Source organism: Nematolebias whitei, chromosome 15 (genome assembly GCF_014905685.2).
Source record: "Nematolebias whitei isolate Nwh7 chromosome 15, NemWhi1, whole genome shotgun sequence".
In the NCBI taxonomy this organism is placed as follows: Eukaryota; Metazoa; Chordata; class Actinopteri; order Cyprinodontiformes; family Rivulidae; genus Nematolebias; species Nematolebias whitei.
Genome location: NC_056512.1, coordinates 33,596,521 through 33,612,956, shown reverse-complemented (window position 1 = coordinate 33,612,956; position 16,436 = coordinate 33,596,521). Strand labels below are relative to the sequence as shown.

Genomic DNA, 16,436 nt, shown 5'->3' with positions numbered 1-16,436 from the left:
AAGAAACCTCCAGCAGAACCAGGTTCAGGACAAGTGGCCATCTGCTTCAACCGGCTGGGTTTGAGAGGACAGGAAGGTGAAACGGACAAAAATGGCAGGTCCAGATTGGAGGCGAGCAGGTGAGCAAGTCCCTCTCTGGGAGGTAAGATAAAAAAAATACACGTTAAGATAGAAATAATTACAAATACAAACCATTTGTATTAATTTGCAACTATTCATTTGATTTAATGAGGTCAATTTGTTCTCCAGCAGTTTAATCCTATATATATATATATATATATATATATATATATATATATATATATATATATCAAGTAAAAGATTGATAGGCGGATAGGTGTGGAATCTGCAGTGAAGCGGGGGCTGTACCAGTCTGTCATGGTGAAGAGAGAGTTGAGTCAAAAGGCAAAGCTCTCAATTTACTGGTCGATCTATGTTCCTACCCTCATCTATGGTCATGAGCTTTGGATTGTGACCAAAAGAACAAGATCACTGATGCAAGCAGCCGAATTGAGTTTTCTCTGCAGGGCGTCTGGGCTCTCCTTTAGACATAGGGTGAGAAGTTCAGTCATCCGGGAGGGACTCCGAGTGGGGCCGCTGTTCTCCACGTCAAGAGGGGCCAGTTGAGTTGGCTCAAGCATTTGGTTAGGACGCCTCCGGATGCCTCCCTGGTGAGGTGTTCTGGACACGTCCCACTGGAGGAGGCCCAGGGGAAGACCCAGTACACGCTGGAGGGACTATTTTTCTTGACTAGCCTGGGAATGCCTTGGGATTCCCTTGGAGGCGCTGGCCCAAGTGACTGGTGAGCGGGAAGTCTGGTTGGTTAAAAGACATATCCTGATCAAAAATAACACTAAGGTTTTTAACTTTAGAATGGGAGGCCAAATTAATGTCATCCAGAAAAAGTGAAAGAGTCCAAAATTTATTCCTAAAATGCTCAGGTCCAAAACCCAAAACCTCGGTCTTGTTTGCATTCGAAAGGAGAAAATTAAGGATCATCCAGGTTTTTATGTCCTTTAGAAACGCTTGTAGTCTAAGTAACTGACTGGATTCATCGGGTTTCATGGATAAATATAACTGTGTATCATCAGCATAACAATGAAAATTTATCTCATGCTGTTTAATAACGTTACCCAGTGGAAGACTATATAAAGTAAAGAGTTTTGGTCCAAGCACTGAACCCTGAGGAACTCAGTAACTTTGGTGTATGAAGATTCATTATTTACATTTACAAATTGGAATATATCAAATAAATAAGATTTAAACCATTTTAGAGTCGTTCCTGTAATCCCAATGTCATATTCAAGCCTCTGTAGTAGAAAATTGTGATCAGCTGTATCAAATGCAGCACTGAGGTCTAACAGGACCAGTGTAGACACCTATCCATTATCAAAGGCAATGGAAATATCATTAGTAACTTTCACCAGTTCTGTCTCTGTGCTATGATGAGCTCCAAACCCTGACTGAAACTCATCAAACAAATTATTTCTTTGCAGATATTTGCACAACTGACCTGCAACTATTTTCTCAAGATTTTTTTTTTAAGAATGTTAGATTAGATATAGGTCTATAATTGGCCCGAATTTCTGAATCAAGATTAGGTTTCTTAAGTAAAGGTTTAATTACACCAATCTTAAAATGCTGTGGTACATAACCATTCATTACAGACAAATTAAGTAGATCCAAAATGGTTATTAATTAAGGGAAATACCTCTTTAAAAAGTCTGGTTGGGATATGATCTAGCGCACATATTGATGGTTTGAATGAAGACATTATTTTTGACAATTCAGCGAGCTCAACAGGACAAAGACAGTCCAAACATAAATCAAGTTCTAGTCATGTTTCTAAAGTTGCCTCATCTGACAGGGAACCAGAGGCAATAGTAGGAAAGATGGTTTGAATTTTCTCCCTAAAAAAAACACGTTATCTGTTACGTACGGTGGCCCTAAAGTGTCAATGAACAACATGTAAAAAAAAACAGAATTACATTTGAAAAAACACAACATTTGAAAAAAACAGAATTACATTTGAAAAAACAGAATGACATTTGGAAAAAAATGGAATTACATGAGAAAAAACAGAATTACATTAAGCCAAAGTGGAAGTGGCCAGAATCACATTAGAAAAAAACAGAATTACTTTAAGCCAAAGCGGAAGTGGCCGAAGCGGAAGTGGCCCGAATCACATTAGAAAAAACAGAATTACAGTTACTGGATGCTGAAAAACAACCAAAGGTTGAACTCCAGGTTTTTATATATCTTTGTGTATTTCTGCCTGTTGGAAACCACTTCACTCACAGGAAACGGGTGTGCTACACATTCAGTGGACAGTGGAGCCTCATTCACAAACACACACACACACACACACAACAATCATCCAGTTTGCAGTTTGGTTCTGTGAACACAGAGCCAGCTGTAGTGTTGATAACAAACAAACAAACAAACAAAAAAAAATTAAAACTGACTGGTCCTCAAATTAGTGATTATCTCTCCTGTTACCTGTTCAGCACTCAGGTCTCAACCTCCAGGTGTGAATTTGTTTAAATGGCTGTGCATTTTGGTGTGGGCAACACAACATAAGCAGACATAATGAGTTCACTGCCTGGCATTGCGGAAGCAGCTGTTGTTAATACGTGTTTGAATATAGTGTCTGGCTGGTTTGATGATAACCTTCATCACTGAAGGTCTGGACAGAGTTCAGAGGTGTCCATCTCCTCTCAGCTGTCTTTTTAAGCACCTCTCAAGTATCCTCCGTTCTTTACATTCTCCTACCTTGATCAAGTCATAACACGGTCTATTTTATTTATTTATCTATTGAAGGATGTTATTGTTGGAGGCCTCTATTAATTGGACATGAATATTTTTTTGAAAACTGATAAATATGCCAGGAAATACAGGTATGTCACTTCACCAGAGTAAAAATAATTAATTATAACTTGGTTGCAAGTAAACCTACTCATGCAACTAGCACAAGTAGTGATCAAGAAGACTTTGTATGAGGCATCGAGGGTAACATGCTGATGTGCTCTCTTGTTAGTAACAAAGTATGGCACACAACAAAGATAAGTCTTCTCAGTGAGGAGTGCCTGAGAGCTAACAATTAGCATAGAGTAACCTAGGTATCACTTCCTGGATCCTGGTGTATTTGTCCAGATCCAAAGCCAAAGGCTTAAAGGTCAGGTGCATGAATAGATGTGCAGTTACTAACAGAAATAGCAGAGTGATTGCTGGTCTGTAAGTGTACTCTGCTCAAATGACAATGTGCAAACAGCCTCAGAGTAATGATGATGATGCATTTGTGTAAAAAAGGAGAGTAAAACTTGAACAGAGAAGTAAATCAATAAACGGTCAGCACACAAATACATGCTGTACACAGCTGTTACTCGTTTATTTCCTGCTTGTCAAACTACACATCACAACCATGATTAAATACACATATTGTCTTTCAGCTGGACAGGGGAGTGGAAAACGCCTGAATCCCATCCAACATATTTTACCTGCTGGACTCTCCTCCTTCTCCACGGAGAGTCATGGGACACCCAGCTGTCAGAGATGGGGCTGACAGCTGTGTCAGTGGGTGGTTTTGTTTTGTTATATACTCTATAGCTAAAATTCAAAACCTGGACTTTATGTAGGAGGGAAGAACCAACAAAAACAGTGTGTGAGATTTGGCACAACACATTTATGCTATTTTTAGCTGACTAAAGTTTGGTGGTAAAAAAAAAAAAAGGGAAAAAATACAGTACACATGAAGAACAGTCCAGAAAACAATCCTGCAGTTTTATTTTCATGTCGAGGGTAAATGTGTCCTAAAAATGTGTAAGCAAAAATTGTGAATGGCTGCTAACTACCATGGATTGTGATTGAGGATTCTGACAATTTTGATAGTTTGGTGCATATTTACATAGATTTGTTGAATAAAGTTTGTAGATAGAGTTTTAAACAATCTAAAGAGAAATTATAATTAAAACGGTTGCACTTCACCTGCTTCTGGAAAATATAACCAATGGGACAAATTTATCTGGGCCAGCTATTTAATGCTGCTCTTCAAGTATTTCAGACTCCCAGCTGCTGTCTGTTGTAATTTCAAAGCAGATTCATTTCTATATTTCCACCAAAATGTCTTCTCAGGACAACTCATCTAATTTCAACACATTTAGTTACCTAAAAACAACAATCCACCTAATATAAGTCAGCCGTGTGATTCATTATATGCAAGCATTATATATATATATGCTTTGTTTACGCTGAGTGCTTCAGAATTACATTTAAATATACTGGATCAGAAAAAGTACTGGAGTAAACTCATAAACTACGCCCACTGGTTTAGTTCAGAATACCACAATCGTGTTTTCTTTTATACATTTCTGTGAGTACCTTTAATGAAATTTTAACAAATAAGAACTCAAGCTGGTTTGTTCTAGAATGCGCCGCTCGGGGTGGCTCCATGTTGGAGTAGCTCTGTTACTTTCATTCTGAGATTTTGCTTTTGGAAACTTTGATTCCTCTTTTTCTGGATGTAAATCACTTTTTTGGATGATTGTTTCCTCTGGTACTGGATGCTGTGCAGCTGGAAGGATTTTTACTGAAACTTTTTTTAGTTTTGGACATTTGTTATGATGCATAACCATTAACCATGCATAACTTTTTTGGCTTTACCATGTCCTGGATGACTGAGAATCTGCATCAGCGTATTGCCATGTACTTTGGGAAGGACACCCTAGGAGTAGTGCAGGAGTTTGAGAAGATTTCAAGGAAGCTTGAAGACTACCATCTTCGTTTCAGTTTGGGATTCAAACAAGAAAAACTCACCCCCAGCAGTATAAAACTCAAACCATGTGACCAGAGTTGCCCCTCTGTTGGTGGGACTAACAAAGACCCTAACAATCCTCTATTGTGAAGAGTGAGAGGTCAATCTGCATGTGTCAATCTACATTCTACAAGCTTAAAGAACATCACAGCTGTATAACTTGAATCCCACACTTCTTGTTTCTTTGAATTGAGAAAGCTCCTCAGATGAGAAGCGAAACATCTTCAGATACAAATAAAGTCCAGTTGTTTTGTTTTTAACTGTTTTGGATTTGCCATGTCCTGGATGACTGAGAATCTTCATCAGCATATGCATAACCATGGCAACAAGGTGTTTTTTTTTATTTTTATTATTATTATTTTTTTTACAACTGGGATCAGCTGATTAACATCGCAAAAGCTCAAATAGTATCTCAGCTACAGCCCCAAATCTTAAATGAGTTGAAAAGGAGGCGCCGTAGATGCAGTCCCGTCTCCTTGCTGGCTGTGCTCAAGTGCCTGACCACTGAGATCCTGGAAATGGCAGGAAATGTGGCTCGTGACAGCAGAAGAACGGGATCCTCCCCTGACACCTGCAGCTTGCTGTCTGCAATGACGAGCATCTCTGCAGGCAGGTGGGAGGAGTGGCCATCACTCTGGGAGGAGTTCTGCCCAGCATTTGGGCAGTCCTGCAGCCAGGAGGAACCAATACCAGTCGAGTCTGGATAGACAGATCGGACGGCATCTGTGGCCAGTTGCTTCGGATCCGTTGTAGGACGGACCTTTACAAGAGATCCTTCCTGCCTACAGCCACCAGTATCTACAACGTCTCAATGAAACCAGGATGATGAGCTACAACAACATTTAATTTCCCTTTGGGATTAATAAAACATTTTTGAATTAAATTGAATTGAATCGGTGTTAAAATCATTAACATTTAGACAACAAATGAGGAGTTAGTCTTTTGGGGTTTGAGGGCTGTTATAACCTCAGCATGCCACCAGCTGCTTGATATCCGCCCTGTATTATAGCTGACCCAAACCAGAACAACAACTGACATCTCCAAACTTTAGAAGCTTCGTCGTGTAGTGTGAGGAGAAACAACTTTTAATATCCAAGGTGAAACGATGTGAGAAAAGCAGACTCTCTGGGAGACACTGGTGTTGATTGTCATGCTGAACATGAGCTGCCTATTTGAAGTTTGTAATCCAGAAGTTTGGCAATTATATAAGGAATGAGAATATTATTTTTGAAACTAGTAACCAATACAAAAGTTGGATTTACCTCGATTTGATGAAAGAACCCAAATCACAGAGATTTATTTTGTAACCAATTAAAATACACCCAAAAATGTTTTGGTTGTGCCATTGAGTTTAAAAGGTAAACTGCCTACTGTACTTTTTATACTTTGCTTGCGCCCATATTTGGTCCCACCACCCAGATCATGTTGGCACACAAATACGACACATTTCTTTGCTCAGCTTGGTCAGCGTTTTTGCAGCAGCAGCAGCAGCACTTAAGAAGCGCTGCAACATGATCAGATTTAGTGCTGCAGTTTAAAAAGAACATCAAGTATGAGTGTGTTGCGCCCCGTGACACGAGCCGTCATCAGTCATCCTGTTGCCGTCAGAAAGTGACCTGAAAGCAGCACGTCTTCGCTGCGCCATCAGACTGAACACAGGACTTACGCAACAGCCATCCTGTCACAATTATATAATTACCCAATTCAATATTTTTGCCTTTCATGAGCCAATGTAACATTTTTTTCCAAGTTTAAATTCAATATACAACACCTTTAGATACGTTTTTTTTTTTTTTGTATCCTTAAAGTTTTGAGGCATCTGCAATTATCAACACTTACAGATGATGCGTTACAGCAGATCTTTGTTTGTGATTTCTGTTGCGTTGCTTATTTCATGTGTAAAAACTACCATCCTCCACATCCCTCTGACTTGTTTTAGTCTTAGCTTCAGAAGATACTTCCACTACTAGTGTGTGTCTACCAAATGACTTGGAAGTACCAAAAAGCGACAAGTGTACAAGTGATGCCACATCCATCAAATGATGACACAAATCAAAACCATTGTTGTCCATTTCATCCTCCATATCTGATTTATTCTGTTCAGCATCATGGCAGCTGGACTTTTACCACAATTGACACTTGGCAAGAGGAGGTTATGACCTACATCACTGGGCTAACACCTCAATAAACAACCAATCATGTCCAACAATGTTCAGTCAGGTCATCTGAATGGTTTCTTTTTGGTTGAGATGTTTCATCCTTTATCCAAAGGACTTCATCAGTCCGAGGAGCCACAACAAACTCAGTCCCACAATCAGCACACCCATATTTTTTTCATTCAACCTTTATTTAGACAGGTAAATCCCATTGAGCCTCGAGCGTTCATGTAAATAATGTCACCGTAATCAATGGAGGGAAGGAAAGTCACAGATACAAGGCGTTTCTTAGCGTTCAGAGTTAGACAGGATCTGTTTCTGAAAAAGAAACCGAGTTTAACTTTCAGTTTCTTTACCAAGTTTTCCACATGGAGCTTAAAAGAGAGATGCGAGTCGACCAAGATACCCAAATATTTATAGGAATCAACAAACTCAATTGGGATATTATTTGAGGATGGAATCAGAGGAAGAACTGCTGGGACCAACTTCCTATTTGAAAAAAAGCATCCTTTATAGTAAACCAACCAGTTTGCTTGTGATTTCTGAGGCCCGCCCTCTCACCTGTCGACTCCTCTGAGGCAGCCATAGCCAAAGTGGTTCAAAACATCAAAGTTCATGTTCAATAATCCAGGTAGAAAATTCAACTGTGGTTTGTCAGACTGATGAAGTCCTTTGGAAGAAAGACAAAACATCTCCAAAAAAAAAAAAAAAAACATCCAGATGACTTGATTTAACTTTGTTGTATTTTCTACCTGGATTATTGAACATGAACTTTGATGTTTTGAACCACTTTGGCTATGACTACCTCAGAGGAGTCGACGGGGGAGAAGGCGGGCCCCAAAAATCATCTTATCATCAGCAAACTGGTTGGTCCACTATGTGGGTGTGCTGCTTGTGGGACTGAGTTTGTTTTGGCTCCTTGAATTGATGAAGTCCTTTGGATGAAGGATGAAACGTCTCATCAAAAAAGCAAACCATCCAGATGACCTGACTGAACACTGTTGGATTTTTTTTTACCTGGATCATTGAGCATGAAGTTTGATATGCCCATACCTACCAACCAGGGAAGCTATAACTCATTATAGAGTCATGGCGGGCGACACTCAGATCTCCGCTATCGACGAGCCTGCTGGATGATTCAAGCAGCACACCTGAGACGTAAAGACAGTTAAGGCAAGCCAGACAAAGTCAGTACAGAACAGTTATTAACAAGGTGACAAGCTGCAGACGTGCCCATTATTAAACAAAACTTGGATCATTTTTCTAATGTAGTACTTTTATACATATATCTAAAGAAATGATTCAGTCCTGACATGCTTCCTCCTCAGAAATAAATATGTCTAAGGTTTTATTACCCTTTAAAATGATGTGTTTAAACCATCGCTGTGTGACAGTCACTGAGAAGAACCAGTGCTGTTTCTGCTTTAATAAACTTTGACCGACAGGGGATAAGATACACATTTTATTTGGTCATTTTACAAACTGAAACATGCAGTATATGAGAGTTTTTATATCTTTTAACTATACGTTTTATTTATTGTTTGAGCCACAGCAGATTGATCAAGTAGTGGCGTGTCACTTTATTGTGCTCTTGTTTATGTTTACCTAATTAATCTGAAGGTCAAGCTGATGAGTTTGTGGTTAATGAACCAGTTCAGAGGAATTCGCCAAAGAGACGTCATCAGCACCATTGATAGGAGCTCGCCGGCCATGGCAGTCAATTTCTTTCAAACTGTGCTCGTAGCACTGACTGAAAAAAAAAAAAAAAAACACGTGATCTTCAGTGAAGTGCCATTACAAAAAGTTATCATAGAAGCGTTGTTGAAAAAGATATTGTCTTTTGAAAGGTAGCTCGAAACCAATTTTATTGCAGGCATTTCTTGACACCAAAAACTTCACAAGTTTTTTTTTTCTTTATCACAAGGCAAAAATATTTTCTGCTCTTATGTGTTTAAAATACATCATGAACAAACATAGACTCTGTGCATCTTTTTTTTTTTATCTTAAACTTGTTCTTTGTGGCATTTTCATTGGCTAATGTGGAAAAATGCCAGAGGCAGCGTCCACTTCCTGTGTAGAAACAAATCAATCCTGCACGCTGCCTCCCTGCGGATGTGTCTGATCAATCAGTTGCATTCTGACAGTCCACGCAGGCAGAACGCAGCAGTGAAAGGAAACTAAATTTGTAGACAGATGTGTCATACATCGCACACAAGTTTAATTGTGATTAAAAAATGATTGATCATTTGCATTGATTACTAGCATTTGTGCATATTAATGCAGAATAAATAAAGCTTGTAAACATCCACACCATGCAGGCTGCATTTCGTCACCAATGGATCACTTTGTTATGCAACGTGTCCATGTGGTACTGCAGACACACAACTATCTAAAATCTATTATTTCTGATGACACTCCCTGGAAACAATTTAAGTGTCAGATTTAAAAAAAAAAAAAGTTGATGTGAATGTTACTTTTCTCATTTAAAGTCAGGGTTTGTTGAATTCTGTGTTTGAATGAATTTAAAGCAATCGGATGAAGAATGAATTCTTAACTGAGTTGATACCAAATGGAATAGAAGCTAAAATTAGCAAAACAGTTGCTAGAAGCACAAACAGTAACAGCTAAAATTAGCAAGACGGTAGCTAAGAGCTAAAATAGCATAAGAAGAAAAACTGGAACAAATCTGCTGTGGTGGATTACAGAGAACGGTTTGTTTTGTTTTGAACTTATTGAAGAGATCTCCATGTTTTTCTATGATATGTTTTTTGTAAATACAGTTAAATATAATTTTAAAAAGTTACTAAAACTCATAGATCAATCCAGCCAAATGTTTTGGCATATGTAGTTAAAATAGCACAAAGCATGCAAAAATACTAAACAGCATTCATAGAATGGTATTACATTCCTCTCCATCTAGTTCTGGGGTCTGCAACCTGTGGTTCTGGGGCCACACGCAGCTCTTTGGTCCCTCTGCAGCGGCTCTGTTTTGACCAAAACTAACATAAAACTAAAGTTTATTGGTTGCTGTACCAACAAAAAAAAAGGCTAATTTTAGCAGTTTTCCAAACATTTTTTTTGCTACCATGTGAATGATACTAACACAAGGAGTCAAGCTTGCTGACTACATCATGCTAATAGTTTGTTAGCCACTTCTGTTAGCTCACTTCCAGTCTTATCTTTTTCTCAAATCCACCAAATGTTTTGGGGGGAATACCTTTAAGGCAAGTTGTAGAGAAGAAATATGGTGAGTCATCTTGACAATGATAAAAATTAAAGAAAAAAGTCAAAGTAAATGGAAATACTTATTTTGATTAAAAATTTAGTTGCATATCCAACAAACTGGCCTAATTTTTTATGTTATGCTTTATTAATTCATAATCGGAAACTTTATCAATTGATTCCACAATTACAAAGAAAGCTCACATAAGCCTGCATAGTTGTGTTTAATATATATATATATTTATATACATATCTATCTATATATACATATATATATTCGTTTTTTACATAAATCCAGTCTTTTCTTTTGCCCCTAAAATATAAAAATATCAATAAATATGAATAATAATTTGATATTTTACTTTCATAATATCACACCTACTGTCTGGAAAAGCCCCCTCTAAAAAGCTTGAAGTGGCCCATGGGCCACCAGTTGATAATCACAGTTTTGGCAGGTTTTGTGTCTCCATAAACATTTTATTTAGTGTGCAAAGGGGCAGAAACGGCTCTTTTGACCAAAAAAGGTTGCAGACCCCTGATCTAGTACAACACATTGATACCCTTAAAAAAACAATCTAGAGTGTAGAATAAGATTATTTTCCATAGTTTATTGAAAGAGTCGAAGAAAATTGTACGAGAAGTTCTTTCCATTCGTGTCATTGTAAAGACTTCCAGCAGAGCAGACTGATGTTGTACAGGACCCACCGAGACGTTCACAGAACTGGAGCAAGTCAGTTTGGTGAATTATACACGATGAAGTGAGCCAGGAATTTGGGCCACAATTCAATATTAAAGTAGCAGCAACACGTGTCAAAAAAGAACTTGAGTCAAAATTCTCAAAGATGCACACTCAAAACCCTCATGAAGTCGTGTTTTTATAATGCATTAACGTCATGCTCATTTTTTTCCCCATTATTTTATTGAAAAAAACAAACACCAACACATAAATAGTTTTCAGTAACTGCATTATCACCATACAGTGTTGGAATATAATTTACAAAAGATTAAAAAAAAGCAGCTGCACAATCTGGTTTCTGCATGGAGATGGGATAAAAAGTAAAAAATAACAACCAACACCAGCGTTTAGATGTTTGACCATCCCTGTAAAGCCTAAAGTCAGCTAAGTCCTCTGTAAGACGAAATAAAGTGATGTCCATCCCTGTAGGAAGGGATTCTGCAACGAGCTCACTAGAATCAGAGTGCTGAACTAACACGCCCATTACAAGTCCAAGCTCTGCACTTTTTATCTACCATGAACACTGATGTTTAGGTAAACTAATAATGCAGCATTTAAGTAGTCAACCACTGTTTAGATGAGGAAAAGAATTCAGGTTTTATGTCATAACAGATGAATCAGTGCGGTTTCACAGAAGTACACAGAACTCAGTAAAAGGTTTCTTCTCCTTTAGGGGAAAATAAATTCTGATGAGGAAACTGCATTGACGCTTTAGAAAACACACCTTAAACATGCTTGTCTATAGGTAGAAATAACACTAAATGATGCATCTGCAAACTTAAAAAAAAACAATAATACAGTTTGGCTCTGAGATTTCCGTTTATACAATATGTAACTTAGCAGCACTTATTGTCAACATTCACCGCCTTCGCCCGGGATCGAGCTTCCCATCGCTTCCTACCACAGAACAGTTTATTGCACATTAAAACACACAGTTCTGTAAGAGGTGGCAGCAATCTGCATTAAAAGCCACATTTTCAAAGTTTCTACTTTCTGTGAGACCTAATGCAGTGTGTGCTCAATCAAACCCAAACCACCTGAGTTCTTCTGCAGGGACTGAAACTTCTGTTAAGGCACACATTGCAAAAGATTCTGCACATAAATGATAGGTTGAGGAGAGTAGTATACTCATATTGTGTGCAAAAAGTATACAGTCACAGGACAAGGCCAACACAGTTCAGAAGACGTAACAAAGTTTGCTAAGAGACCAGCTCATTAACAAATAATACCCTAGTTTGGGGTTGGTAATTTAGGTTTTTTAAATAAAAGTATATATATTAAAATATATTCATTTGGATTTGCTTTATACTTGTTTTTAATTTTCAAGTTCAAATGTTTTGTCACCAGATTCAAGCACGTGACTTTTTGTGTTTTACACAAAAGATTCATAAAGTTCAGGCCAATAAATGCAAAAGTGCAAACAAAGATTGGTTTTCTGAATCAGACTTGCAACCAGAGGCTGAAAATATTTAAAGAAACTGGCTGCATTGTGGGTATGTGATGGTGGTGAACGCATTGCAGCCTTGTGGTTCCATGCATGCAGGTAATGTATCACCAAATTCACCATAACTCTTGTTTGGTTGGTATTTTGTGCATAGACTGCTGAATGCCCAACATAAATCACAAGCTTTCACAGTCTGCCCTTCATTATTTAAAGAAATGGCTGGACTAATGTTAAAGCTAAATTTAACATCCCCTGTGGCTTTTTTCACCGGTCATATTTCTGATTCTGTTGTCAAGGGCCTTGATTCTAAAGGCAAAGGATCCCGGTTGCATTCAGAGCTTGAACCTCGATCAGCGCTTGCGTCCTCAAGTGGAGCAACCTCGAGGTCCCTCATCAACCTGTTTTCTGCCTCTTCAAACTCCTCCTCCAGCTCAGCTTTTTCCAGCGCCACTTCGTTCTCGTAACAAAAGGAGTTCCTCACACTGGAAGCATCGGATTTCCTCTCGGCCAGGTCTCTGGCGCTACAGGAAGGTGTGCTGGGCACTTCGTATGTGTTGTCAAATCGAGAGTAGTCTACTTTGTAATAGTTCTTTTCCTCAAAGAGCACTGGCTCAAAGCGGTGACCCCAGAGGATCTCGCTAGCCACGTAGGAGCTCCGACACTGAGTTGTCATGGCCGTGGCCTCGACCATGCCCTCGAGGATCACCACAATCTCAAACTCTGACGTTTCCAACTCCTGTTTGCTCATCTCGTAGAAAGGACTCTCCTCGTCAATCTCGTGCACAATGGTGATAGGAGACACCAGGAAGATTCTGTCGATGCCGCTATCAAAGCCCACATCGATGTCCACTTGATCCAGAGGGATGAACTCTCCCTCTGCTGTGGTGCGGGACTTGAGGAGCTGGGCCCTTACGTGGGCCTCCACCAGGTGACTCTTCCTCAGATTCCCCACCCGCCACATCAGGCAAAGTTTACTGTCCCTCATAGCTACCGTGGCATAATGGCTGAACACCAGGGTCTCGTTTCTTTTCTTAGGCTTTGCCATCTTGGCCATGACAGCACCAATAATAAAAGCATCAATGATGCATCCCACAATGCTTTGAAATACCACCATGAAAACGGCAATGGGGCATTCCTCTGTCACATAGCGATAACCGTAGCCAATTGTGGTTTGGGTCTCAACTGAAAACAAAAAGGCAGCCGTGAAGCTGTCCACGTTGGAAACGCATATTTGAGTGTCACTCTCTAAGTCCCCATAACAGAGGGCCACAACCCAGAAGACAAAGCCAAAAATCAACCAGGACAATAGGAAGGAGAGGCAGAATACGACCAGCATCCAGCGCCAGCGAATGTCCACACAGGTGGTGAAGATATCTGCCAAGTACCGCTGGCCTTTTTCACTCATGTTGATAAATTGCACATTGCAGTGGCCGTCCTTGCTGACAAAGCGGCTCTGAGGTTGGTGCTCTGTGTGCCTCTTGCTGACATCGCCATTCCCGTAGCCATTTGGGACAGTGACGGAGGCCAGCTTCATGCCATCCTCCTCCGAGGACACAATGCTGTAACGGTGGCTTCGCAGGCTCCCCATCACTTCCAACTGAGGGGGCTGGGCCGCTTCTGATTTGGAAAACAGTCTAAGTTTTTGGTAGAAGCGTTGGAGAAACAGTTTTGAATGCTGCGGTGGACAATCTCGAGTAGAAAATGTGGACAGCAGGACTTTAGCCTGTAGGGAGGACTCTGGGCCTGAGCGTCTCGGGCAGTGCTGCTGACGGTGAGGGCGGCTCACTCCTCTCTGACGCTCGTTTTAAACCTCATCTGTGATCAGAGCTGTGAAAATAATAAACAGAGACAAAAGATTTAATGGAAGAACAGAACATGTGTTGTATGTAATAAGGCTTATTTATGAGACTTGATTTAACGACTTGGGGTATTAAAAAAAATACAATTCAAGTTGATCTTAATCCACTGCAACAAAAATAGAATCCAAGCAGCAGCTCTGTGCAGACGTGTCCCTGAACTCAACGCAGTGACCACGTTTGAGAATTTTTAGGTCTTTTTATATTTCATTTAATTAGAATTTTAAATGACAAAACCTACAAGAACCAGTTAATGAACCAGTAACCTTGCTTTACACGTAGCAGGACAACAAAGGACAGTTAAATCAGGTATTGACTTGTGGCATGAGGTCCATTAAAATGCAACACCACAGGCTACAGAAGGCCACAGACAACCTGACATGCTCCAGAATAACCACACACCCTCCATTTAAACTTACATTAAATTCATTTTTGAATCACTTTTGAATCATTTCCACTTTAACTAAAAAAGTTAAAGGCCTTCGTGGATTACTTTTAGTTCAGCTTGTTGATAACTTTTATTTTAAACTAGAACAGACAAATAAAACGTGCAATTTTCTGTATTTTTGTTTTATGAGTGATGCGTTTTCACTTTTAAACATAATATATTGTCTCCCAAAATCAGCTGGATCGACTGGAAAAAGTAACCTGCCCTTCTTACTGGGAAAGTAAAGCTGCATTTATTATCATTCTCTGTGCATGCTTTTATCAGGAAAAATAAATAACAGCCAAGTGCTGACATATTCCTAATGGCAAAGACTTAAAATACAAACTAAAAATAAGTTTGTCTCATGTGCTCGCTGACCATTCTGTCATTTTATTGTTTTGTTTTGTTTATTTTGAGTCATCTGTTCTTCTCTGGCTCTCCAGTGAACATAAAGATAACTGTACAGGTTTAAGTGCACAAATCAGATGTTTAACTTGAGATTTAAACCACGTCTGCCATCAGCTGCTCAAGTTGCATTGTCTGCTACTCTCTCGCATTACGTCGCTTCGATAATTTCAAAATGAAGGTTTGTGCAGTCTGTGATTGTTTGTTTTTCATATGTGCTCTCAGTCAGAGCCAACAGCTCAGGCAGATGGAAAGTGGTTATATAAAGCTGTTTTTTTTTTAATTTTCATAAATCAATAACCATGTCAGCCATTGAGCAGAACAAATATTTAAATAAATGCCTGAAAATAATTTTGCTTTGTATACTATATAAATCTAAAAGGCGTTTATATAACTTTTTGAACGTGTGCTTTTTATTTATTTTTTAATCTGAAAGGTCATAAAAGTTCATTTTAACCCCGTTGCTGCACACATATAATGACTTACGATTTATTCTGATTTAGGAAAGGTAGTGCAGAACATTCAATCTATGCTGTGCATTCTAGAAATTAGATGTAACTAAAATAAATCTTAAAAAATTAAACAATAATAAGAATAAAATGTTATGCATTAATAAAACATAATTAACTATATGTGGCATGTATGAAATCAGTTTGTGTATAGCTCTTTAAAATGGGAATACACATCTGTTCATGCACAGTTAAAGTAAAAGAAAATAAAATAAATATAAAGAAGATAATTTTACACCTACCTGTTGGATCCTGGACTTCAAATCTGATCTTCTCTCGTGTTAAACTCCAATCTGCACTTTTCCTCACTTTTATCCTTTCAGCTTGTTGGGTTTCCTCTGCTGGAGCTTTGAACTGTGCCATTACCTTCTGCAGCTGTACTGAAGGAGACAGTTGTGGCAGCAAAGACGACACTTTGACAAAACACGTGCCTGGCCACGCCCCCCTGAGGCGGAAGAGCCAGTGGGAAGCAGGAGCGCCTGTTTCTGCGTCTGATGCCACACGTTTGTTTCGTTTTATTTTTGTGTTTATTTGGTTAGTTTAGAGTTGGAAAACAAGCGAGGTTGCATTTAAAACACTTTTTTTCTAAAGTTTGCAATTAAAACGACGCTGGAAAATGCTCAGAGATTTTTTTTTATCACCTTGTGTGCAAGGTGAACACATGGTGGCACAATTCAGCTTCAAGAGAATAACATTTACCACTATAAAATCACAATGTAAATAATGTAAAAAAAATTAAAAAAGGTCTTAAAACAAACACAAAAGTTAATTTTCCAACTTTATTGAGCTAATTTTATGGTCACACAGAATACACATTTATCAAAGTATAAACAGTACAAATATACTCATATTAGTTTAAAGCCATTAACAT

The 16,436-nt window shown here is 38.8% G+C and overlaps 1 protein-coding gene across 1 annotated transcript; it reads right to left on the bottom strand.

The window, feature by feature from the left end:
- Positions 1-12,590: 12,590 nt before the first annotated feature.
- Positions 12,591-16,005, bottom strand: LOC119421683 (inward rectifier potassium channel 2). Its single transcript, XM_037689030.1, has 2 exons — positions 15,808-16,005; positions 12,591-14,195 (listed from the first exon to the last, which is right to left on the bottom strand). The coding sequence occupies exon 2, from the start codon at positions 13,954-13,956 to the stop codon at positions 12,640-12,642; it is 1,317 nt and encodes a 438-aa protein (XP_037544958.1). The 5' UTR covers positions 13,957-14,195; positions 15,808-16,005; the 3' UTR covers positions 12,591-12,639.
- Positions 16,006-16,436: the final 431 nt, after the last annotated feature.